A 25,832-nucleotide genomic window follows, 5' to 3' on the forward strand; every position below is an offset into this window, starting at 1 on the left:
CTGAATGCATATTCACTGCTTGCCAGCTATGAATGAATGAATGAATGAATGATAAACCTAAAGCATTCTGTTGAGGACTATTCCTTTTTTAGATCTATTCTGTAACTCATTGCCTTACTACTTAACATAGGACAGGAGTGCATACCTGCTGTGATGTATTTTATCAGATATGCTGAACATATATAAATTTGTGTGATGAAGCTTTAGATAAACTCATGGATAGCAGTGATATTTTAAAACACATTATTAAAAGAGAAGCAGGGCTATTCATTTGAACATAGATTTTTCTGGAGAATAATATGAAAGTACTGCAAAAGTTTATGGAAAAAATTGAATTGAAAGATAAGTTTATTTTGGTGCAAAAATGAAATCTATGCAATTTTTTCATAATAAGTACTTTGAGGACCTCCTGGAAAGCTGTTGACCCTGCCAATAAAAGTATGAATAATAACTGCCCATTGGCTGAGACCATTTTTGTGCCAGCACTGTAGTTTTGCAACTATTGCTTCTATAAATATCATCTCCAAAATGAGACTATGGTATGTTTATAGAAATATAGGCACCATGTTTGGAAGGAGTGCTACTCTCTTTATTAGTTCAGTTAAACTTCATTAAAACTGTTTACTAGGTTTTACTACCTTTGCTCCTGCCAGGTCAATTCTGCTATTTTTGGAATAAGCTGCTTTAGAATTTTTCCCTCCCACAGTTCTATAAATAGAATAGGGGAAATGCTTGCACATAAATGAAGATCGAAGGCTTTATTCTAAGTGATGATGTTAGGGCAATGTAAGCAACGAAGGGTCATCATAACTACACATCATTGCAAATATTGATTATAGGGGTTTAAAGAAGAAAATCATGAAATGGTCTTACGTGCTGGTGAAATCAGGACCTTAGTCTACCAGTAAATGCACAATGTATTTCTCACTAGAAGATGTATAGCAAAATTTACTTGGAAAGTGTATAAACCAAGCATTAAACACTGTTGTATTATATTGCTATCCTAGTCTTAGCCAAGATATTTTAATGAATTTCCTTTCCATTTTTTTCCATGGCTACTTTTAGAGCTTCACGTGCTCTTTTTTTTCTTGGACTTTCTAAGCCATTCCCTTAGGTGACTCAATTAATTCTAAATACATGATCTCAGGCAGCAAGAGGCATTCTAAACGCAATGCTTTCCTAACTGTTGCCACATCAGACATGCCCCCAAACAATTTTTTCTGAGTATAAGCTATGGTTGATGTTTGCTTGTATTTTTTCACATTACATGAATATTTCTTAAGAGTGGAGATAATTATTTCAAGTTCCAGATTGAAGAATAGAAAACCAGATGATTGTAAGCCTCTGTACGGACATTGAGTCCATTTTCTTAATAATGCATTGTGTTTGCTTTGGAAGTCTACCTGTGAAACAGTAAGGCCAAGTATTAATTAATTTCTTTTATAAATTAAAAAACTTATTTTTACAGCAAATTATCAGAACTGTACTAAGTCTCAAGAGAAGCTGAATGAAGATATGATTGTGTAAGTCCAAATGAAATATCAATATCAAATGCATTACATGCTGCTGTATTCAATACTTATAAGAAAAAACAACTAAAAATTTTATCAGATTATTAATAGTAAATGTAAGTGATCAAAGCAAAAATGTCTACTTCTTTAATTAGGTGCATAAAATATAGTTAGTTCATAATTGTTTCTTGTATTTGTATAGGTTGTATGCTTTGAGCTGTATTTGACAAAATTTTCCTCCATAGAAAAGTGAGGATTTACATTTTAATTTTTTTATTTAATTAATTTTTAAGAGGCAGAGAGAATTCCCATCTGCTGCTTCACTCCCCAAATGCCTTTGTGGGTCAGGGTCAGGATTGGCCCAGGCCAAAGCCAGAGGTCTCCCATGTGGGGGCAGGGGCCCAACTACTTGGGCCATGGTACTTGGAGATACTACCTCCAAGATGTGCATTAGAATAAAGGTGGATTTGGGAGCAAAACCAGGACTCTACCGCAGGCCTTGTGATATGGGATGTGAGTGTTCCAGATGGCATCTAATTGCTGCACCAAATGCCTGTCCCAGAATTTGCATTTTATACGAATTTGACCTCCTAGAATTGAAGGTATACAACTTAGCAAAGTTTTTAAAATTATTTCCTCCAAGCTTTATAGAAAATGCCATCTCTATAAATGTTAAAAATAAAAATTAAAAAATGTTAAAAATAAATAAATGTTATCAGATGAAAATTTTAAGGTTTTATTCAGACTAATTTTGGAGACTCATTGTTCAATCTATATATTAGTCAGCTTTTTTTACTTAACTAAAATACCTGAGAGGAATTTCTTGGGAAAGAAATGGTTTATCTTGGGTTATAATTTGGAGGTTCATGGCTCAGGATCTGGAGGCCTCATTAGTCTGGCATCAGAGGAGACTGGCAATGGTGGAGCAGGTGCACAGGAATGGTCACACAGTAAGCAGATGCAGAGAGAGAAGCTAGGCCCAACCTACATTAAATAACCAACCCATGGAGTTAGTGTAGTGGGTAAAGCTACCGCCTGTGGCATGGGCATCCTAAATGAGCGCCAGTTCAAGTCCTAGCTGCTCCATTTCCATCCAGCTCCCTGATAATGCACCTGGAAAAGTAGCAGAAGATGGCCTAAGTGCTTCCCTCCCCTCCCCTCCCCTCCCCTTCCCCCATGTGGAAGACCCAGAAGAAGCTCCTGGCTTCAGCTTGATCCAGCCCTAGCCATTGAGGCTATTTGGGGAGTGAACCAGCAGATGGAAGATATCTCTCCCTGTGTCTCTCCCTCTCTCACTGTAACTCAGCCTTCCAAATAAATAAAATAAATCTTTAAAAATAAATGAATAAATAAACAACACTCTGGTGAGAAGCACCTTCCGAGGGCAAGTCCTCAATGAGCTAAGGACCTCCCAACAAACCCACCTTTCAGATGCCACAATAGGTCAAGTCTCCACTCTTAACCAATAACCATTAATAAAATCAGACTTAATAGTTTAAACATCTTCTGAGTTTAGGAAGCTAAGTCCTGTTAAATCCATAGTAGACCATTATAGTAAAGTTGTATCCAGAGTAAAAATTATTAAGTCAGAGTGATAATTTACGAAGGCACTCTATTTTTGTAATTCTATATATTGGTCAATCACTTGCTTCTTTACTGAGTATTTTCACTGGATTTCCATAGTGTCTTACTAAAGTTATCCATCTTTGCCACAACCTATGTGTGCTCTATTATTTTCCCATAGAAGTGAACGGTTCATGTTGTACAATCCCAAAGAACACCCATCACATTTCAGTGATATTTTGGGGACCACAATTCTCTTTAATTTTACTTATTTACTTTTATTTACTTGAAAGGCAGAGAGGGAGAGAAAGAGAGAGAGAGAGAGATCTTCCATCTGCTGGTTTACTCCCCAAATGCCCAAAACAGCTAGGGATGAGTCAGGCTGAAACAGGCAGCCTGGAATTCAATCTAGGTCTCCCACGTGAGAGGCTGGGACCCAAGCACTTGAGCCATTACCTCCTTCTTCCCCAGGTTTGCCTTATGAGGAAGCTGGAATCAGAAGTGTTGGGACTGGGAAACTCAGGCACTCTGACAAGGGATGCCATACTGGATAGCATGGATGTTGAACATTTTCTTGGTCACAGAAAGTTCTATCAGAGAATACAATTCTGGACCACAGTATGAATGGTCGTCCTTTGCATTCAGTTTTGCTATTCAACATTCTTTGTTCTCTGGAGGGAAGTTCTTTTTTTTTTTTTTAACAACTTTTGCATAGCATTTATTTATATTGAATCTTTCAAAAATTTTCCATTACAATCCAGGATACTGTCTTCTACTGAATTTTGGTCTTACATTATTGACTTAGAGTGCTTATATATAATATGAAGTATAAATTTCTTACAAAAATACTTAGAAAAATTTTAAATTGAGATATTTATTTTTGAGACATGCAATAAAGGGTTAGATAAGATGAAATAATACAAGGAATATTTGAAAATTTCATGGAAATGCCAATTAGGAAAAACTATGTCTGGATTTAAAAAGCTTTTACACCAAAATAATATTTTAATCTCATTTTCTATGAACTTTTTAAAGTTTGTGCATGTCTATGTACAGTTATTAAAAGCTGCTAAATTTATAAACATTTTTGACATTTATGAAGTACCACTGTATTTGTTATAATATTGTTTTTAAAACCAGTGTCCTGTTTTGGAACTATCTGAGCTCCATGATGGAAAAGGTTCCTAATTGAGTTGCTTTGGAAAACACCATTATATTACAGCCTCCTATAGCTACACACAGGGAAGATAAGCAGAGCAAAGGTTCTGCTTAGTTAATTTTGTTTAGTCCAAGTTTTCCAATCCTGACTACGGAAACTGATTTTTTTCCCTCTAACATCTATTAACATCTTGTGGAAATTACATTTTGGAGAAGTATTTATTTATATCACCTTTTTCTTGAGCACAAGGTAATACTTTTTTCATCCATAATCATCAGGAACTATAGAATTCTACTCTACCTAAGTTTTTTTTCCAAAGAAAATAACTCATAGCTTCATATCATTTTAATGTTGTTTGTACCTTTGTGTTATCAGAAAATTATTCTGAAATAACTCAATCTTTTCTTGCTGACTCCAAATCAGAATGACTAAATAAAATTACTATTGCTGAATATGATACCTCCTTTTCTGCTCTCAAGAGTTAATTTATTAATTTTATATGAACTCCTAAATGACTTTTTCCTTCCCTTTCACTACTTCTGATTCATCTATTATATCCTGCTTTGAAAGTGAAAGGGAAAACTGGATGATCAACTCATTTAAATGAAGTTCAACTGCACTTAATGTAAGGTTCATCATCAGAGTAGCTTAACTATATGGCAGAGATTTATTTTTATTACACATAAAAATCTGAAAGCAAGCAGCCCAACGACAAAATATGACTCAACAGGCACAAGGTACTTCTCTTTCTTTCTTTCTACTCCCCCCTTGTTGTACTGGCTGCCATTATCAGTATCACCTCCTGGTCTTCAGTGATTGTATAGGAAGATAAAGAAAAGACCCCAAAAATCTACATTCCTAGGTGAGTCAGCTATGTTAATCAGCCTGTCAGAAATCCCACACAACAATTCCACTTACATCTGAAACTATCCTTATATTGGGCATATGGTTGCCTCCATTTTAGCTGAGCATATTCTCACTCCAAACAAAATGGGAGTTCTGTTACCAATAAAAAGAGATAAGGACAGCTATTGGGTGACAGATTAGATAAATAGCAATTTCTGCTGCATCAAGTTGTAGCCTAGAATAAGTTTCAAAGAGTGTACAGCAGAGTTAACAAATGTGAATAGATGATACATTTTTAAAAGGAGATGGCGCTCTTTCTGGTCAAATGGTCTGAAATAGCCAGGGTGAACAACATTATTTCTTTGCTTTGTAATTTTTTAACATGCATAGAGACATCATCAGTCTCCAGGCTATGTGTAGGTAGTAAGGTTTCCCGTCTTTGGAAGCATCTCCAGAATTATTCAGATCATAAGCTCAGGACTCTGATCATGGGCTCTGCCACTCATTTTTTTTTTTAAGATTTATTTATTTAAAAGTAAGAATTACACAGAGAGAGGTCTTCCATCCGATGGTTCACTCCCTAGATGGTCTCAACGGCCGGAGCTGTGCCTATCTGAAGCCAGGAGCCAAGAGCTTCTTCCAGGTCTCCCACGTGGGTGCAGGGGCCCAAGGACATGGGCCATCTTCTACTACTTTCCCAGGCCATAGCAGAGAGCTAGATCAGAAGAGGAGCAGCCGGGATTAGAACCGGGGCCCATATGGGATGCCGGCACTTCAGGCAGGGCGTTAACCCGCTGTGCCACAGCACTGGTCCCCTGCCAGTTTCTTGCTTGTAGCAATTGTTGAGTAACTTCTTTTTTTTTAATTTTTTTGTTGTTGTTGTTTAATTTTTTGACAGGCAGAGTGGACAGTGAGAGACAGAGACAGAAAGGTCTTCCTTTGCCGTTGGTTCACCCTCCAATGGCCACCAAGGCCGGCGCACTGCACTGATCCAATGGCAGGAGCCAGGTGCTTCTCCTGGTCTCCCATGCGGGTGCAGGGCCCAAGCACTTGGGCCATCCTCCACTGCACTCCCTGGCCACAGCAGAGAGCTGGCCTGGAAGAGGGGCAACGGGGACAGAATCCAGCGCCCCGACCAGGACTAGAACCTGGTGTGCCGGCGCCACAAGGAGGAGGATTAGCCTAGTGAGCCGCGGCGCCGGCCATTGAGTAACTTCTATAAGCTTCAGTTACTTGGATATGTAAGGGGCCTGTCATAATGTTTAACATACAGTACAGGCTCAATATGTGGAACAATTAAATCTAAATTTCCATGATAGTTTGACTCAAGAAGTTTTATTTCCTGGTGCAAAAAAAAAAAAAAAAAAAAAAAAGAATTGCTTGGACTCTTAGACTTTATATCTTCTTCTGGGTCCCAAGTAGTTTGGAAGTCTGCTTGCTGGACAATGAGAAGTTACCTCACATGGTTCTTCCACATTGAAAAGTTAGATGTGTTATTTTGGTTTTGTGGTTCTTGTTGTGAAAGGATAGTTTAAAAAGGGAAGCAGTGCTTCTATAAAAATTATTTTAAATTACTTTCTCTGTTGAAATATTGGCAAATATATTCTCCCACCTGTAAGTAGTCAGTCTTTTTGTTTTATTAAACATTTCTTCTGCAGCACAAAAGTCTTAAGTTTTGATGAATTCCAGTATATCAAGTTTGTCTTATAGATTGTGTTGTGTTTTTGGATTTAAGAATTCTTTGCCCTATGTAGGATCATTAAGATTTTCTCCTATATTTTCTTCTAGAAGTTTCAAAGTTTTAACTCTTATACTTTTGTGAGTGGTGTGAGGGAAGGATCTAAAGCCATCTTTTCCACATATTACTATCCAGTTGTCTCAGCACTCTTTGTTGAATAAATTATCTTTTTCCACTGAACTGACTTGCCACCATTGCTAAAATCCAGTCTGTAAAGTATCTGTTTTCTCAGTTCTGTTGCATTTCTTGATATATGTGCTTTTATCCCAGCATCACATTGTCTTGACTACTGTAGTTTTGAAGCTTACAGAAATAAAATCAGAAAGTTTAAATTCTTCAACTTCATTCTTCTTTTTAAAAATTGTTTTGGCTATTGTTAGTCCTTTGCATTTCTATGCACCTTAGGATTATCTTGCCAATTTCTGCCAAGAGTCTTCCAGAATTTTTACAGGGATTGCATTGAATCCATAGATCAATGTGAGAAGAAATGTCATCTTCTTCTTTAAGATTTATTTTATTTATTTGAAAGACAGAGTTACAAAGAGAGGGGGAGAGAGAGAGAGAGGTCTTTCATCCGCTGGTTCACTCACCAGAAGGCCACAATGGCTGGAGCTGTGCCAATCTGAAGCCAGGAACCAGGAGCTTCTTTCGGGTTTCCCATGTGGGTGCAGGGGCCCAAAGACTTGAGCCATTTTCTACTGCTTTCCCTGGTGCATTAGCAGAGAGCTGGATCAGAAGTGGAGCAGCCAGGACTCGAACCAGTGCCCATATGGGATGCTAGCACTGCAGGCCAGGGCTTTAACTCACTGCACCACAGCGCCTACCCCCAAACGTCATCTCAACATCACTGCATTTTCCAGTGCAGAGCATGGGTTACCACTCCCATTGTTTTAGCCCTTTTCCTCCTTCTGATAAGGTGTCTTGTCTTCAAGGCAGGAACCGAGCTTTTTGTCTTCTTAGTCATCTTTTTAGCAGAGAAGTTTGTGGGAGGGGTCCATGAGTCCGACAACTTTTATTTCCAAAATACATCTAGAACCTATCTACTTCTGTGTATCAGGTCGCAAACATCTTCCTCCAAGTCCATTGCTGTCACTGCATCTGTTCTCCACAAGGAGCTGGAGTGATCTTTCATACTGTTGAACACATCTGTTCATCTTATACTTCAGTCTCCCAGTCATCACCTGTATCTCACAGAATCAGATCTCCACAGTACGCTGTAGCTGAGCCCCGTGGTGTGCCACATTCCCCAGCCTCATCCTCTCAGCCCCAGTCTGGGATTTGTTGTTGTTGCTCGTTCAGCTTTTGTCAGCCTCAGACTCTCCTGGGAGAGACTCCTTCTGTCTCCCTGGAATACTCTTGAAACGGCTGGCTCATTCCAACTTTGGAATCCCAGCTATGATCTTGCTTCCTCAAAGAAACTTTCCTGACCACTCTGTTCATGTGCACCAGCTCTCTCTGCCCAAGTTTATCCACCACTTACCTTGTGACCACCATCCTGCTTGCTTCTTTGGTGGAACAGCTTGAAACTGGGTGTTTTGTCTGCCACTGTCCATCAAAATAGGAGGACTTCTTGTCTTGCTCGTGGCTGTGTCTGTAGAACTTCACATTTAGAGGGCAGCCCGTAGATGCTTAGTGATTGACTACATGTCTATCTGACCCCTGCTGTTAGATACCTAGATGGTGGGGCTGGCACTGTGTCATAGCGGACAAAGGTGCCACCTGCAGTGCCATCATCCCATATGGATGCTGGTTCGAGTCCTGGCTTCTCCACTTCCAATCCGGCTCCCTGCTAATGTGCCTAGGAAAGCAGCAGAAGACAGTCCAAGTCCTTGGGCACCTGTACCCACATGGGAGACCCAGAAGAAGCTCCTGGCTCCTGGCTTCTGATTGGCCCAACTCTAGCCATTACAGCCATTTAGGAAGTGAACCAGCAGATGGAAGATTTCTCTCTATCTCTCTGACTCTGCCTCTCTGTAATTCTGCTTTTCAAATAAATAAATAATCTTTTTTTTTTAAAAGACACCTAGATTGTTACAAGCTCCACAATGACCCTCCATTCTGATTAACCTTAGTATATTATTATCTTAGGATAAATTCCTTAAGTTGAATTTTGGGTTTAATAATACATATATTTTCCAGCTTTTTATCAAATACTTTTTGACTACTATGATTTTCTTTAGCCTCTTATTACACTATGGATCCTTTAATGACCTCAATGTAACTTTTTGTACCAAAATATTACAAACACTGACTTAAGATACAAGTAGAAAATATGTTTTTAAAATACTAATTTTATTAATAATATGAGAAACATGTTCTAAATTTTTTACAAGTGAAACCTGGATTTTTAGAATCAGTATACTTCACCCTTTCTAGTGGTAAGTTAACCTTAGTTGAGTTATTTTTTTTCTTTAAAGATTCATCAATTTATCTTACAGACAAAGTGACAAAGAAAGAGGGAGGTCATGGAAAGAGAAAAATTTACCATACACAGATCCAATATCTAAATGGCCACAATGGCTAGGGATGGTCCCAGCCAATGTCAGGAGCCCAGATCTCCATTTGCATGTCTTACATGGGTGGCAGGGGGCTCAAGTATTCGGGTCATTCTCCACCACCTTCCCAGGTGCATTAGCAGGGAACTGAAGCAGAAGCAGAGCAGCGAGGGCTTGAACTGACTCTCATGTGAGATGCCAGCATTGTAGGTGGCAGTTTAACTCACAGTGTCACAGTACCAACTCCTCTAGTTATCTTCTAAATAAATTCTCCCTAACAAATATTATCATGGGTTCATAGATTTTTTTTCTTGTGTTTTTGTTTGTTGGTTGTCTTTTCTTTTCTTTATTTATTTATTTATTTATTTTTTTTGGTAACAAGAGGAAAATGTTGTGTTTCAAAAGTTTAACGTTTCCAATCTTTCTTTAGGTTGACGCTGTATTATGTTGGCATAGGAGGCTCTGCCTTGATTTTTGGCTACATGCAGATTTCCTTTTGGGTTATGACAGCAGCACGACAGACCAAGAGAATTCGCCAGCAGTTCTTTCACTCCATTCTGGCACAAGACATCAGCTGGTTTGATGGCTGTGACATCGGCGAATTGAACACTCGCATAACAGAGTAAGAGGAACATGCGTAGGATATCAACTTTGTTCTCCTATACGGCATGTAAATGACTTAACTACATTTGTTTACTTGTCTCAGGGACATCAGCAAAATCAGCGACGGTATTGGAGACAAGCTTGCTCTACTGTTTCAAAACATGTCTACTTTTTCCATTGGCCTGGCGGTTGGCTTGGTGAAGGGCTGGAAGCTCACCCTGGTGACCCTGTCCACATCGCCTCTCATTATGGCTTCTGCAGCAGCGTGTTCCAGGGTAAGTGAGGCAACCAGGACACTGCTGCCTGGAAGCAGAAGGATGAACTCGATGGCTTACTGAATTTGCCCAAAAAGGTACAAATGCAAAAGGATCTTGTATCCCATGACTGCTGTTGAGTAGACAATAGTTATAAGCACACAGGTCTGAGGACAATGTCCCTATTGGTTCCCTTTCACTGTCCTCTTGTGCTAATTACTAAATTATAAAGAAGTAGTAAGTGGGACATATAGTAGAGGAAAGAACACATTCTAAGTTCAAATTGTGAGGAATCAGAAAAACCTGCCTCTTCTCCCAGTACTGATAGTCTCTGCTTTTCTCTGAAATTTCACTTTTTAGTGTTCAAAGATGAAGCACTTTCTAAACAGGCGGCACAATGCAAAAGCAATGTCACATCCACGTGCAAGATCGTGTTCCTCCTCTCACACCCTCTAGAAGCCTTGCTCTGTGCATGGGAACAATCAGATCAAGCCAAACAGGCTCACTCATTTCCAATAAGAATGGTGCCCCGAAAATTTTTCTCCAAATCAGGGCTTGTCCAATTGTGCCAATGTAGAAACCTATTTCTAATAGAGTTTTTAGGAATACATAGAGAAAAAGTCCTTAAATAGTAAATAATTTTTAAATTGTAAATATATATATATATATGAGAGAGAAAACAGCAAAAGAGCACAGTAGAAGAAAACATACATAGAAATTTACATGCTAGGTAATACCAGCCTATCTAGAATGCAGACTCTGTTGGAATGAACTCTTTTGCCCCTTGTCACTACCCCAGAGCCATTCTTTGGTGAACTGTGGTCATGGCTTGTTACAGATAGTCATCTCACTGACCAGTAAGGAATTAAATGCCTATTCCAAAGCTGGGGCTGTTGCAGAGGAAGTCTTGGCATCAATTCGAACCGTCATAGCCTTTGGAGCCCAGGAGAAAGAGATTCAAAGGTCTGTTCCTTTAATTGTAATAAAATGGGCTTGGTTTTATGTTCCCCTCTGGCTATTGCATTGTGTTTTTACCTTTACCAGGTATACAAACAATCTAAGAGACGCAAAGGATGTGGGCATAAAAAAGGCCATAGCTTCTAAACTGTCTCTTGGTGCTGTGTACTTCTTCATGAATGGAACCTACGGACTTGCCTTCTGGTATGGAACTTCTCTGATCCTTAGTGGAGAACCTGGTTACACCATCGGGACTGTTCTTGCTGTAAGTCTTGTTTGAGAAGAAAGGTAACTGGCCCAGATAACCTTTTCTTACCCAGAGTTTAGTCAAAACTCCTCTGGGAATGAATATGTGTATTCATAGATAAATAGTTTCAAAAAACATACCTTTGTTTCTCTGAAATGATTTATAACTATGAATTGATGGAATTTACTCCTCTCACATGCTTTAGCGTCTTTGTTTGCCAAGCAGTGTGCTTTTAAGAGAATCATGATTGCATGCCCTACAGGTAGACACAGAGCTTTCTTAATCCATCAGTCAAAATTCCCACTCTCTAGAAAGACTTTCGCTCCCATCTGTGCCCAGATAAAGTGGAACTCTACAGTTCTTGCTAAACAGCTTCCCTCTGAAATAATCTGTAGATTTGACTCGCCTGTTCTTCCTCCAACCTTCCAGCATAATATTAGAAACAGATTCCATACAGCTCTACCCAATATTCCAATTATTATATCATAATTTATTCAGTGCTACCCTTCTAAGTTTCCGCAATAAATAGATCAGTTCAGGATGAAGAAATGTTTCTCACTGTGAACCAAATTGATCTGCTGTAAAAACTTCAAGTAGTGTTTGGCTTTCCCATTATAAATGACTTTTCTTCTTTCAACTAAATTCATTTCTTTAAAAAAATATGTATTTAGTTGAAAGGTAAAGTGACAGAGAGAGGGAGAGACAGGGATAGAGGGGTCTTCTATCTGTTCATTCACTCCCCAAATGACCACAACAGCCAGAACTGGGCCAGGCCAAAGCCAGGAGACAGGAACTCAATCAAGGTCTCCCATGATGAGTGGCAGAGACCCAAGTACTTGAGGCATCATCTGCTGCTTGCCCAGGCACATTATCAGGAAGCTGGATTAGAAGCAGAGAAGCCAGGACCAGAACAGCACTCCAATGTGGGATGCCAGTGTGGCAAGTAGTGGCTTAACCTGCTGCACCACAATATCAGCCCCTAAATTCATCTCTTGAATTCAAAATGTTCATAGGTAAGCCTTGAAACTATTCATTTAGCTGATATAAAGTGAAAGCTAAGCATGAAGAATTTGGGGCTAATCCTTGCTCCTTGATTTATGTGTGTCTATGGGCCAATGATTTGTTAAGTCTTAGTGTCTTTATCTACATGCCTGGAGTAATAGCACCCAGCCAGCTTGTGGAGTTCTTTCCTTGTTTGACTTTTTTACGGAGATGGGTCTGTCTGAAAATGGGCAGCTTCCCGGTAGTACGAGGATTCAAAAAAAGTATGGGCACAAATAATGCAACAGTTCTGTGTGAGTGACATCCGTCACACTCTTCTCATTGAATCTCAGGGAGCTGACCAGCAGGGAGGGGAGTGCAACGCTTCTCCCCAGCAACAGGTGCATGCGTGACCACCAGATTTGCCTGCTGAGACTTCCTAACAGGCGACAACCACAAGACCACAGCCAATCAGCGGTTATTCCACAATAGGAAAAGACCAGGAAAACCTGGATTCATTAGGGTCCTTATTTTTGCCTCTTCCATTCTTCCTTACCTAATTACTCTAATGGCTCTCTATGAGCCTAAACCAAGTATAAATGAGGAATCTTCAAAAAGCTTATGAAAAATGCATATTATGAGAAAAACCAAAGCATGTATTCCAAACAATGTCTGCACCAAAATGAACTTATCCTTTCTGTTCCCTTTTGCATGAACTTTTTAAAGGACTCTCCTACTTCACTTTGCTGTCTCTCTCGTGTCACTGCAGAGGAGTAAATGTTCTCTCCTGCCCTACAGGTGTTCTTTAGTGTGATCCACAGCAGTTACTGCATAGGAGCAGCAGCCCCCCACTTTGAAACTTTCACTGTAGCCCGAGGAGCAGCCTTTACCATCTTCCAGCTTATTGATAAGGTAAGACCTCTCCTTGCTTCCAAGGACGCCCACAGTACTGCAGGAAGACCAACGAACAGCCACACTCATTTCACTACAACACCAGGATGGGCAAAATCCATGCTGGCCAATTGGCCATTGCAAGAGAGATTGTTTTTAACTCTTTTCTATGGGGAGTCATTTGTGGGGGGGTAGTTTTCATTGAAACCTTCATGGCTAACCCATTGCACTTCTAATGCAGAAAGGAAAACGTGGTAAAAAGAAAAAAAAAATCCTTACTCTGCTTTTAGGATCGGAGAGTGTTGGCTTAGTCTTTTGAAGATTTATAACATTCTTTTTGTGTTTCAAGAAACCCAGTATAGATAACTTTTCAACAACTGGATATAAACCTGAGTGTATAGAAGGCACTGTGGAATTTAAAAATGTCTCTTTCAATTATCCATCAAGACCATCTGTCAAGGTAGGTTAAAACTCTCGGTTTTCTGATATTGTCTTCCACTAGCTAAACTTTTCTCTTATAAATTATTTAATATTATCTTGACCAAGATTTTGACTACTGTGTGTAGAGATTTTGATAGTTTGATAATGGCTATATAATTCTGGAACACCTGGTTATATTCAGCAGCCTCTTTCCTCTAGTTGAGGGACCAAAGCATGTTCAACCCCCAGGAATTCCTCCACTCTGGATTTTGGGAGCACACCAAGATATCTTGGAATACTGATGCCACCTATTGGTATCCTCTGGATGTTACTCCACTCAGCAAAGACCTTGTTGACTTTGTGGTTTCTTACTGGGAATATCAGGCACATGTGACTGTCCCTTTCCTGGGACTTTTACTGCACCAGCATTTGTGCCACATGTACACACACACATGCACACACACACAGGACACCCATCCATGCACAAAACACACACACCTATGTACACATACCAAATACATACAAACACACATGCACACCTGTACACATACAACGAAACTCACGCAAGCACCATACACATGCACACACACACACACACACACACAGTTCCTCTCCTCCCCCTGTCATTCAGCCTTTTCATGTTCTTCTGAAAAGCTGTCTCGTGGAAAGGTATATTTTGTATTCTTCCTTCCATTTTACTCATGTGTTGACCAAAAAAGAGTATTGTTAACAACTGCAAAGGGGGATAACTAATCAAAACACCTGTCTCACACAAAACAAGGAGAACATGATTTTAAGTGTAATCAATAAGATTACTAGTATCATCAGTCTGCAATGTACCTATGTGCCTATGTCCCTATTTTAAACTGGTGATTGAAATTTTCTTTTCAAATCTCTTTTAAAATATGTTGTTATTGCTTAGCATTATTGGAATAATAGTGCCTTATACCAAAATTTTGTTCACGTAGAACATGTCAAGCTTCACTCACACATACATGTAGCTGGCATTTGGAGTGACAACTCTATATACCCAGGGGACACTGTATATTAAAATGTCCCCTGGGACCTAAAAAAAATGACTTCTGAGTGAACTTCTGAAACCTCACCCTTGGCGGGAAGCATTTTTTAAAGGTCCTCCCAATTTAAATAAATAAAAACACCGACACCCCCCCCCCCCAGGAATGAACAGAAACTAACTTTGGAGCCAAAGTGCTGCTGGGAGGTGAGGTGATCCTGGATTTATCACCTTCTTTAGGGAATCTTCCCTGCTTGGCCCTTTGAAGCCTTTGTGTATGGTTAGCTGAAGGGTCAATTCCTTTACAAACGGTAAGATCAAAGTAAGAGAATGCAAAAGCAGGCTCCTTTGTTTGGGGTGAAAACACAGATGCAAGCCCACAGAGGTGAGAGGCTCTCAACAGGATGGCTTATTGTCACTTGCGGGAGGGTAATTACCCGGAGGCTCCTCGCACCGGGCAGGTGCCTGGGACTTTAGCTGTGAGCATCTCTCAGTCACCGAGAAACGACCCCCTAGGTTGAAAGTCCCTGGGACAGTCGCCATGGGAGAATGAAGAACTCAGGGTGAAGTCTCACCCATGGGAGTGGCTAAGAAGCTTGGCCAGTTGCTTTACTTAGGAATAGATTTTGTAACAAAGTCAAGTATATTCCAAGGAGTAGCTCACAAAGATTCCAGCAAGATTTCATTCAATTGTTGCAAACTGGAAGATAAAACTCACTTGGTAGCCATGAGATTCTTGTAAGGTATGTTAGTTGAAAACGTGAATAGTTTATCATAACTGGTTAATAGTCCATGAGTACTCCTAACTTTATCCCATCTCATACGGAGACAGGATTTTACTATATTTTCCAAAATTATGTGCGTTTTTATTATGCACATGCGTGAAATAAACATAACAAGATCTAAACTCATCTTTGGGGTCCCTGGAATGATGTGTTTTCTGGAGATCGTGGCTGATTATTCCTTCACATCAGAGTTTGTCCTAGCTGTATCTTTTTCCCCTCCTGCATTCTAACAGGTTCTGAGAGGTCTGAATCTCAAAATTCGGTCTGGAGAGACGGTCGCCTTGGTTGGCCCCAGCGGCAGTGGGAAGAGCACAGCAGTCCAGCTTCTGCAGAGGCTGTACGATCCCACTGAGGGCTCCGTAAGTGCAGCTGGCAGAAGCAGGTGTGGGGCGGTCCACAGCAGGGGGCGGTGTGGAGTTGCCACCTGCCCCAGAGAACTCTTCACAGCGCAGCCATGAAGAGAGGAGCCACATTGTCTGCTGGGGGTTCACTGCTTCTACAGATATTTATTTGGTGCCTACTTTGTGTCAGGCACTGTTCTGGGTTCTGGAAGCACATCAGTCAACCCTCGTGACATCTAATACATAGAGCTAGACAATCAGCAAGACAAATGAATCATATAGCGTGTTAGAGGGGCACGGATGCTCTGGGTGCGAATTGCAGCACCCAGCATTGATGGAGGCTCACAGTTTGTCCAAATAGCCCAGAAAAGTGAGCTGTGCAGAAAGGTCCCTCCCTGCGTTTTTTCCTACTGTCTGTGCATTCGCACGTAACCTTTCTCAACTCTATCACTGGCGTGGAGTGTGAGCCTATGATATCCACAAGGGCATAATTCTTAATACTTCTGTTCAAACTTTCAGCCGTTATTTTCAAAAAGGAAATCTACTCTGTCAGACCTGTTGTTGTTGTTATTTTTAATTTCACTTCTTAGTCCTTGTTTGAAGTATCCTGGGTGCACAAGTCTCTGCTAACATTGGCTGAATACTACACTATGGGATGAGGGCTCTCTATGTAAAGCACTTAACTTCAGGGCCTGTGTCCAGCCAGAGTATCAGAGAGACAAAGAGACTCGGGCGCCATAATTCCCACCCTGGCCCTGCCCACGGGGTTGTGCTAGGATTTTGGGTAAGGGCATCATCTATAAAGAAGTCAGGCTCAGTTACTTACAGTGGCGATGAGCAGAAGACGCTTCTGTGTTTCATCAGGGTGTGCCGTGCAGGAGAGCAGGCAGGCTATGTCCTGAAAGAATGTAAAGGTGGTATCAGGCTTCGAATAACAAAACTGAAGCTCGCCACGTGTGTCTCCCTAATATCTGTGACAGCTCTATTGGTGGACCTTAGGCTAAAGATATCCAACTAGGGGGGTTGATAGGGTTATGGGTTCCCATCTACCAGAAAAAGCCCATTGCTACCCGGATGTTACGACTATTTTTTTTCCCAGCACCCAGGCACACGCGCTACTTGCTGAGTGTATGTGCAAGACGCTGGAGCTGTTGGATGGTGTCAGCGCGCTGCTGCTCTTTTTTGCGTTGATTGGCAGGTCACAGTGGACGAGCGGGACCTGCGCGCCATGAACGTGCGGTGCTACCGCGAGCACGTCGGGGTGGTCAGCCAAGAGCCTGTCCTGTTCGGGGCCACCATCAGCGCCAACATCAAGTATGGACGAGACGACGTGACCGACGCGGAGATGGAGACGGCCGCGAAGGCAGCCCACGCTTACGATTTCATAATGGAGCTTCCTCACGTGAGTACACCACGTGGGCCGCGTCCCGGGCTCCGTGCTGCAGCCAGGGGCCCACGGGCGACACTACGAGAATGCATCGCCCCAGCACAGAACAGGGGCAGCGGGGCCAACGATCCTGCGTGTCCCAGACCACACGTCTGCAGAGGAGGCTGGCACGCGTGGGAACAAAGCAAAGGAGGGAATGCGTCGTAGAAAGGCCTATTGAAAGGGAGTTGTGTTTGGTTCTCCCTGGTTCTCCTTGCAAACGCGAGACAAGAAAGGATATATCAAACCCCAGACAAAATCACCAGCTCCAGCGGCTGCTAAATGTGGGTTTGCGAGGCCATCTGGTGGCTGCGAGTGGGAATGTCAAGCTGACAGCAGGACATTTTGGGAACTCCTGTTGGATAGGAAATGTGAAATCATACTTGGAATGGGAGCGATACACTGAACCCCGGGGGACTACCAGCGCTCAGTGAGCGATTAGGTTGGAGAGGCAGCCGTAAAACCATCCACGTCCGTTTTCTGAAACTCTAGTTCCCCAGTATCACCTGACAGTGATGGAAAAAGAATGAGATTTGAAACTGAAACACGAGTAAGGTTTCCTCATCCCGGGAGGCCACGGTGACAGAAACGTGCATTTTAACGGGCAGAGTTTACAAAGCAAAATAATTTTTTTTCTTTTTTTTAAGCAAATACTTTTATTATACCAGTAACTACTTGCTATCTCATGGTTTAGGGTCATACTTACGCAGTTATTTAGGCAAGCAAAACCATTAAGGGCAGGAGGTGATTCTTTGCTGTGTTAGTCAGGAAAACAAACACCCACTTCCTTTTTGCTGACCTTTTGCCCCTGTCAACTACTTCCTTTCCTCAAAATGTCCCATCCTGCTCAGTTTCCCATTTGGAATTAGGGAGCGCTCCGGTGCCTTTAAAACACCTGTACGCGCCTACTTGCTCTGACTAAAAGGCCAACGCTACTCAGAGGTGCACCTTGCTATAAATCCCGCAGTAAAGCCTAAAGAGACAGTCCAAAGAACAAACTAAAGATAGCAAATTCCACAGTCATGATTAGCCAGAGAAACAGGAGGAAGCATCAAAACAAATAGGCTTTCTAGAAGTGGTTAGTTCAGGTCAGTGGAAAATTAGAGAAAGCTGTGCTCAACATTGAATTCATTACTTCTTCTATTAATGAGTACCTGTTTTTAAATGAACAGCTTAGGGCTGGGTGAGGCTGGCTAGCCTTCTGCCCATAAACAAGAACAACAACTGATAAAACATCTGAGGCGCAGGACGGGTGTTTCCAAGCCTCAGTCCAGACAGAGGCAGTGAGAGACCGTGATTCCCGCAAGGAAGGAAACCACACACTTGCAGCACCGTGCGTGCGAACACAGCCTAACCTCTGGGAGCTGCAATCAAGAGGAGCATGACAGGCCTCCGAGGGAAAAGCAGAAACCAAAGCTCAGGCCGCTGGAGCAACGGGGGAGGCAACCTAAGGGCTGTGGGGTTGAGCTGAGGGCTGGAATCCCATGTGGGTGTCCCTTGGGAATTCTGTCTGAGGCTAAGCCCACCGTGATTTGCCGGAGAGCAGCAGCTCCAAGGCTGAGAGGGAAACAGAGATGCTGGCGATGACACAGCACTGGGTGGGGGATTGGGGGGAGGGGGGGTTGACAAGTGCAGCCCAGCCCAAATGGCCAGATCACATTCACACCTTTTTAACACCCCAGGCATGTAGCTAAGACACCAAAAATGCCACTCCTTAGGAATAAGGACCACACCTTAAAGTCAGATCAACTCTAGACCTGCCCTAACCTAGCCTAAAGCCAAGCTCTGACAGATTCCCCAGAGGAGGCACAATTTGGGGGTTGGGGTCCTGCCAAGCTACAAGGCTTTCTCCACAGCTTCACCCCAACAAAGCACACAACTGAGAATGCCCAAGTTCATCATGAACAACCAGTGTCGGAACTGCCTACTCCCACCAAAACCGGCCTGTTTTTCAAAAGAAATCAGAATTCAAAGTCACTCCAACATAAACAGGTTAACATGCAAAGAAGCAGAGAAGTATGGCCTTAGGCAGGAAACACAATTCTAAATGTGTGCTCACTTAAGAAAAGAGCTTGAAGATGCATGAGGTGAAAACTTACATCTGGGGCCAGTGCTGTGGCATAGCCGGTTAAGCCACCGCCTGCAGTGTTGGCATCCCATATGGGCACTAGTTAGAGTTCCGGATGCTCCACTTCCATTACAGCTCCCTGCTAATGTGCCTGGGAAAGCAGCGGAAGATGGCTCAAGTGCTTGGAACCCTGCACCCATGTGAGAGACCCAGAAGAAGCTCCTGGCTCCTTCAGACTGGCCCAGCTCCAGCTGTCGCGATTTGAGAAGTGAACCAGCGGATGGAAGCTCACTCACTCGCTCGCTCACTCTCTCTCTCTCTTTCTCTCTCTGCCTCGCCCTCTCTGTAACGCCATCTTTCAAATAAAATAAGTCAATCTTTAAAAAAAAAAAAAAATGATACATCTGAAAGGAGACAAACCCACAGGTGTAGCTGATAGAACAAGCAGGCACACTATCAACAAGCAAATGGGTAGGCCAGCCAACAGTATCAAGCCACAAGATTTAATTGGTGAGTAGAGAATATTCCACTCAATGACAGCAGAATTTACTGTTCTGAAATGCCCATGGAGAATTAGCTGAAATAAACACTATCTGGGCCATTACAAACACAAACAAAACAATACCTTAGCAATGTCAAAGAAGAGAAAACATATATATTCTCAGACCATAAATACAACTAAACTAGAAACCAAGAACAGAGGCATACTTGAAACATACATAAATCTGCCGGCGATGTGGCTCAATAGGCTAATCCTTCGCCTGCGGTGCCGGCACACCGGGTTCTAGTCCCGGTCAGGGCGCCGGATTCTGTCCCGGTTGCCCCTCTTCCAGGCCAGCTCTCTGCTATGGCCAGGGAGTGCAGTGGAGGATGGCCCAAGTCCTTGAGTCCTGCACCAGCATGGAAGACCAGGAGAAGCACCTGTCTCCTGCCTTCGGATCAGCGCGGTGCCCCGGCCGCAGCACGCCGGCCCCAGCGGCCATTGGGGGGTGAACCAACAGCAAAAAGAAGACCTTTCTCTCTCTGTCTCTCTCTCTCTCTCACTATCCACTCTGCCTGAAAAAAAAAAAAAAAAAGAAACATACATAAATATTTGAAAACCAGATAGTACATATTTATGACTCCAAGAAGTCTCAAGAATCATTATTTTGAACTCAGTAAAAGTGAAAATGCAATATTATCAATACTTGTGGAACACACTTAAAGCACTGCCTCGAGAGACACTTACAATGTGAAATACTTACCTTTAGAAAAGAAAAAGTTAAATCATCTTCAAACCAAGATTTTTTTCTTGAGAAACGAGAGAGAGAAAAACAAATTAAACCCAAAGCAAGCAGGAGGAAGGAAATTAGATCAGAGCAGAAGCTGATGAAATAGAAAATTGGGAAACATCAGAGATAATCATGGAAATCAAACACTGGCGGGGCCGGCGCTGTGGCACAGAGGGTTAAAGTCCTGGCCTGAAGCACCGGCATCCCATATGAGCACCGGTTCTAGTCCCAGCTCCTCCTCTTCTGATCCAGCTCTCTGCTATGGCCAGAGAAGGCAGTGGGGGATGGCCCAAGTCCTTGGGCCCCTGCACCCATGTGGGAAACCTGGAGGAAGCTCCTGGCTCCTGCCTTGGGATTGGTGCAGCTCCAGCCGTTGCGGCCATCTGGGGAGTAAACCAGCGGATGGAAGACCTCTCTCTGTCTCTGCCTTTCTCTGTAACTCTGTCTTTTTAAAAAAAAAAAAAAATCAAACACTGTCTCCTTGAAAATATCAATAAAATCAGTAAAACTAGCAAAGATTACAACGAAAATGAAAGACAAAATAACTAATATCAGGAATGAAAAAAAGTGTATCACTAGCAATCCCAAAGAGAGTAAACAATCAACAAGGGAATAGTGTGTGAACATTGCTATGCCTATGCATTTGACAGTGTAGATGAGGATCACTTCCCTCACAGATACAAACCACCAAAACCTCAAGAAAAAAATAGATAACTTTAAAGAAGTTTTATATATGTATTTTATTTATTTGAAAGGCAGAGAGCCACAATGAGATCTCCCTTCCGCTAGTTCAGTCCACAAGTGTTCACAACACCTGGGCTGCACCAGATGAAAACCAAGAGCCAGCAGCTCAGTGTGGGTCTCCCATATCACCTGCTGCCTCCCAAGGTGTGCATTACCAAGAAGCTGGAATCAGGAACGGAGCTGAGACTCTAACCCCAGCACTCCGATACGGGATGCAGGTGTCCCAACGGCATCTTAACAATGGTCAAAATACCCACCCACAAAATGGATAATTTTAATGGACCTACAACTACTAAAAATCAACTGGACCTTTATATAGTAGCAAGAGTTATAAAACAAAGCTGCAATTGGGGCCGGTGCTGTGGCGCAGTGGGTTAACGCCCTGGCCTGAAGCGCCGGCATTCCATATGGGCGTTGGTTCAATTCCTGGCTGCTCCTCCTCTGATCCAGCTCTCTGCTATGGACTGGGAAAGCAGTAGGAGATGGCCCAACCACTGCACCCATGTGGGAGAGTCAGAAGAAGCTCCTGGCTTCGGATCGGCGCAGCTCCGGCCGTTGAAGCCATCTGGGGAGTAAGACAGTGGATGGAAGACCTCTCTTTGTCTCTACCTCTCTCTGTAACTCTGTCTTTCAAATAAATAAAATAAATATTTTTAAAAAATGAAGCTACAATAAAAATTGGAATTCACAATAGCATCAAAGGTCAAAATACTTAAGATTAAATTAATGAAAGGTATGCAACTCTTTCTGTGTAAAAACTATAAGACATTGTTGAAGAAATGAGTGATAATCTAAGGAAGCATAGGGTATTCTATTCATTGATTCAGAAACCAAAGACGACATTCTCTCCGAGTCAGCCTTTAAATCTGATGCTTTACCAGGCAAAATTTCACCAGTCTTTTTTTCTCCCCGCTAAGGGTAGAAGTTGAATTGGCAATATCAAAATGTATTTGGAAATTCAAAGGACTAAGGATAGCCTACACAATTTTGAAAGAAGCATAAAGCTGGAGGAGCTACAGTATCTAATTTTAAGGCAGCAATTAAGACAGTGGTGGTGCTGTGATGATGCATCTGTAGATCAGCACAGTGAACAGAGACCCCAGAAATACAGTCAAACACATCAAGTCAACAGGTTTTTGACATGGCCAATGGGATTCAAAGGGAGAAAGGGAGATCTTTTCCTCAAACGATGCTATAGGCATTGCTTATCCATGTTTGGGGTGGGTGTGGACGGTGGCAATGTGACCTTTCCATCATACCCCAGTCAAAAACCAATCTGCCATAGACCTAAGACCAACCTTCTCAAGATTGAACTTTGCAAATAAAAACTTCAAAGAAAATTGTGACCTTGAGATCAGCAGATTTTTTTTAGGCAGAAAAGCATGTATACCTTTAAAAGAACAGTAAACCGGACCTATTTCTTTGTGGATTTTTTTCTTAAAAATAAACAGGGAAGAAGTGGCTCCTTAGTACAGTCATTATTTCACATGGCATGGGTTTAAGTTTACTGTTGGCTGTGAACTCACTAACATTTAAAATATTCTTTTTAAAGGAAGGAGAGGGGGACAGAGGTTAGGAGGGAGGGATTAAGGGAGGAAGGGAGTATCATTATGTTCTTAAAATTGTATCTACAAATCACATTTAATTTGTTAAAAAGTAATTAAAAATTAAAGTAAAATTTTTAAAGAGAGATGAGAAGAAAACATTTTTTAAAAAAGAAAAATTATTATTTTTAAAATACATCATTTAGAAAATAAGACAAAGTGCAAGAAAATATTCTTAGTACGCACATTTGGCAAGAATCTAGAATATATGAATAGTTACAACCCAGTCACAAGACAAAAATAATGCACTGGCAATAACAATAATAGACTGACAAAAAGTGAAACAAACAGATTCAATGAACAAGATACACACAGGAAAATACTCAGCATCGTTTCTCACTAGGGAAATCCAAAGCAAAACCACAATGAGATACTGTTTCACACATGCATTTTATTGTGCATAAATCACTCATCAATGAGGCTGATTTTTTTAAAATGTAAAGTTTAAATCCTAGAAATGCAAGGTTTATAAAGATTATTTAAATTAATACCCTTGAAGAAATGAACTCTGAATCAGAAATACAGCCATGCTTCACTGTGGCTAAAAGATTTGTGACAATACAGACTTTTTGAAAGATGCATTTACAATTTAAAAATAATTTTTCATGCTATCTCTATTTTTTAAAGATCTATGTATTTATTTGAAAGGCAGAGTTACAGGGAGAGAGTGAGGGAGAGACAGAGAAAGAAATCTTCCATCCACTGGTTCACTCCAGAAATGGTCGCAACAGCTGGGACTGGGCCAGACAGAAACCAGGAGCCAGGAGCTTCTTTTTTGAGTCTGCCTCACGGGTGCAGGGGCCCAAGCACTTGGGCCATCTTCCTCTGCTTTCTCAGGCATATCAGCAGGGAGCTGGACTGGAAGTGGAGCAGCCAGGACTTGCCCATATAGGATGGCACCCATGTGGGATGCCAGTGCTGCAAAAGGCAGCTTTGCCCGCTATGCCACAGCAGTGTCCCCACAAAAAATACTTATTTAAAGAAGACCTAAAGTCTCCCAAGACTGAAACAAGTTTTGGACAGAAGTTGGCTTTTGAAGCAATTATTTTTCATACTATTTTTGAGAGTGTCCAGGAAGAAAACTCTGGGTAATATATCAAATAATACTTAAGTATATATTTGTATATTTTAAGGGATTCTTTTAAAGATCTCAAAGCATTCTAAGAATGTCTTAAAGGGATTTGAAAATAGTTCAAATGATTACTAACTTTCTAAAACTCCTCAGCGGGCATATTTTCTAATTTCTTTTAGTCCTAGCCAAATATTTTTTTTTTCTTTGACAGGCAGAGTTAGACAGTGAGAGAGAGAGAGAGAGACAGAGAGAAAGGTTTTCCTTTTCCGTTGGTTCACCCCCCAAATGGCCACCCGTGCACTGCGCTGATCCGAAGCCAGGAGCCAGGTGCTTCCTCCTGGTCTCCCATGCGGGTGCAGGGCCCAAGCACTTGGGCCATCCTCCACTGCCTTCCCGGGCCACAGCAGAGAGCTGGACTGGAAGAGGGGCAACCGGGACAGAATCCAGCGCCCCAACCGGGACTAGAAGCCGGGGTGCCGGCGCCGCAGGCAGAGGATTAGCCTAGTGAGCCACAGCGCCGGCCCCAAATATTTCTTACTTCCGCTCTTCATCAGTGTCTGTTTTCATAGTTATTTGTTTCCACAGAAAGCAAATTGAAGTGAGGAATGGAGGCTGGTGTTGTGGTGTAACAGGTCACCACTTACCATCCCATGTGAGTCCTGGCTGCTCCACTTTTCATCCAGCTCCCTGCTAATTCACCTGGGAAAGCAGTGGAAAATGGACCAAGTGCTTGGGCCCCTGCCACCCACAAGGGGGACCCAGATGGAGTTCCTGGCTCCTGGCTTGGTCCAGCCCAGCCCTGGCTGTTGCAGCCATTTGGGGAGTGAACCGCGGATGGAAGATTGATCTCTCTCTCTCTGTTTATCTCTATCTCTCTCTACCTCTATTTCTATCTCTCTCTCTCTCTCTGTAACTCTGCCTTTCAAATAAATCCATAAATCTTTCAAATTAAAATAAAATAGTCTTGACTAGCCCAGCTGAAGCAATGACTACGCTGGTATGACAAACGGCTGTGACTGTTGGTTGTTTCCAGGTCCACTCATCTGATCATGCTGTCTTCTGCTTCTGTGTTTCTTTCCTATTTCTCATCAGAAATTTAATACCTTGGTAGGGGAAAAAGGAGCTCAGCTGAGCGGAGGGCAGAAACAGAGAATCGCGATCGCCCGTGCTTTAGTTCGAAACCCCAAGATTCTGATCTTGGATGAGGCCACGTCTGCTCTGGATACAGAGAGTGAAGCCGTCGTTCAAGCTGCACTGGAGAAGGTAGGCAGACAAGAGCACTTCCAATGTGCATATTCCTGGTTCGCTGTTGTTAAATACAGGCAGCTTGGCTGTCCGGTGGCTCACGTGATGAGCTCAGAGCCCTCTTAAAGATGCAGGGTGCTCAGCCTTCTAAGAACTTAAATGATGGCCTGGAGGGGAGAAGAAGATGCTGTAGTTCTGGCTGAAAATGCATCTCTGAGGCTGCCGCGCCAGGAAGCATCCTGCTCAGCGCTCCCTCCCAACAGGTGCACCCCCTTCCTAGCACCCCATAGCAATCCCAGCACCACCGGCGCCACTGTAACCACATCAAGCCGAGGGCTCTTCCCTACTCACCCTTGTGATGCTCAGCTCTGCCCAGTTTTCTTCTTTTGGGCCACGGAGAAGCTCTACACTTGAGTCACCCTGTCCAGCACCCCGGGCCCTTCAACCCTCACACCAACCTCCTGTACATGCTTCCCAGTCCCAAGACCGCTAGGGCCCTGCACCAAATTACACTGCATCTGGAAGGCAGGTTGAAAAACCATTGAGTAGCTTTCTCCAAGGTCAAATCCTCTTTTAAATCACAACCTTCAGACCCC

General features: G+C 42.3%; 1 protein-coding gene and 1 long non-coding RNA gene across 7 annotated transcripts in view; one reads left to right on the forward strand and one right to left on the reverse strand.

Annotated features, from left to right (window-relative positions):
- LOC149121730 (uncharacterized) overlaps positions 1–22,784 on the reverse strand; it is a 57,265-nt gene extending 34,481 nt beyond the window's left edge. The window contains exons 1-2 of one of the 2 annotated variants that reach the window (XR_016222497.1): positions 19,332–22,784; positions 16,633–16,704 (exon numbers count right to left, since the gene is read on the reverse strand). This is a non-coding gene — a long non-coding RNA (uncharacterized LOC149121730). Of the gene's footprint in view, positions 1–16,632; positions 16,705–17,938; positions 18,816–19,331 lie in introns of those variants that run through there. The other variant, XR_016222496.1, reaches the window with a different exon arrangement.
- Positions 1–25,832, forward strand: part of ABCB5 (ATP binding cassette subfamily B member 5) — a 120,783-nt gene that overhangs the window by 15,721 nt on the left and 79,230 nt on the right. For 4 of the 5 annotated variants that reach the window (XM_089315351.1, XM_051852797.3, XM_089315352.1 and 1 more), the window contains 10 exons: positions 1,469–1,523; positions 9,743–9,934; positions 10,019–10,190; positions 11,008–11,132; positions 11,214–11,391; positions 13,153–13,266; positions 13,595–13,705; positions 15,699–15,824; positions 17,005–17,208; positions 25,084–25,254. In XM_089315351.1, coding sequence (XP_089171477.1) covers positions 1,469–1,523; positions 9,743–9,934; positions 10,019–10,190; positions 11,008–11,132; positions 11,214–11,391; positions 13,153–13,266; positions 13,595–13,705; positions 15,699–15,824; positions 17,005–17,208; positions 25,084–25,254 — 1,448 coding nt within the window. The remainder of the gene's footprint in view (positions 1–1,468; positions 1,524–9,742; positions 9,935–10,018; positions 10,191–11,007; positions 11,133–11,213; positions 11,392–13,152; positions 13,267–13,594; positions 13,706–15,698; positions 15,825–17,004; positions 17,209–25,083; positions 25,255–25,832) is intronic. The other variant, XM_089315353.1, reaches the window with a different exon arrangement.

Source organism: Oryctolagus cuniculus, chromosome 16 (genome assembly GCF_051225735.1).
Source record: "Oryctolagus cuniculus isolate XC-2025 breed Fujian yellow rabbit chromosome 16, ASM5122573v1, whole genome shotgun sequence".
In the NCBI taxonomy this organism is placed as follows: domain Eukaryota; kingdom Metazoa; phylum Chordata; class Mammalia; order Lagomorpha; family Leporidae; genus Oryctolagus; species Oryctolagus cuniculus.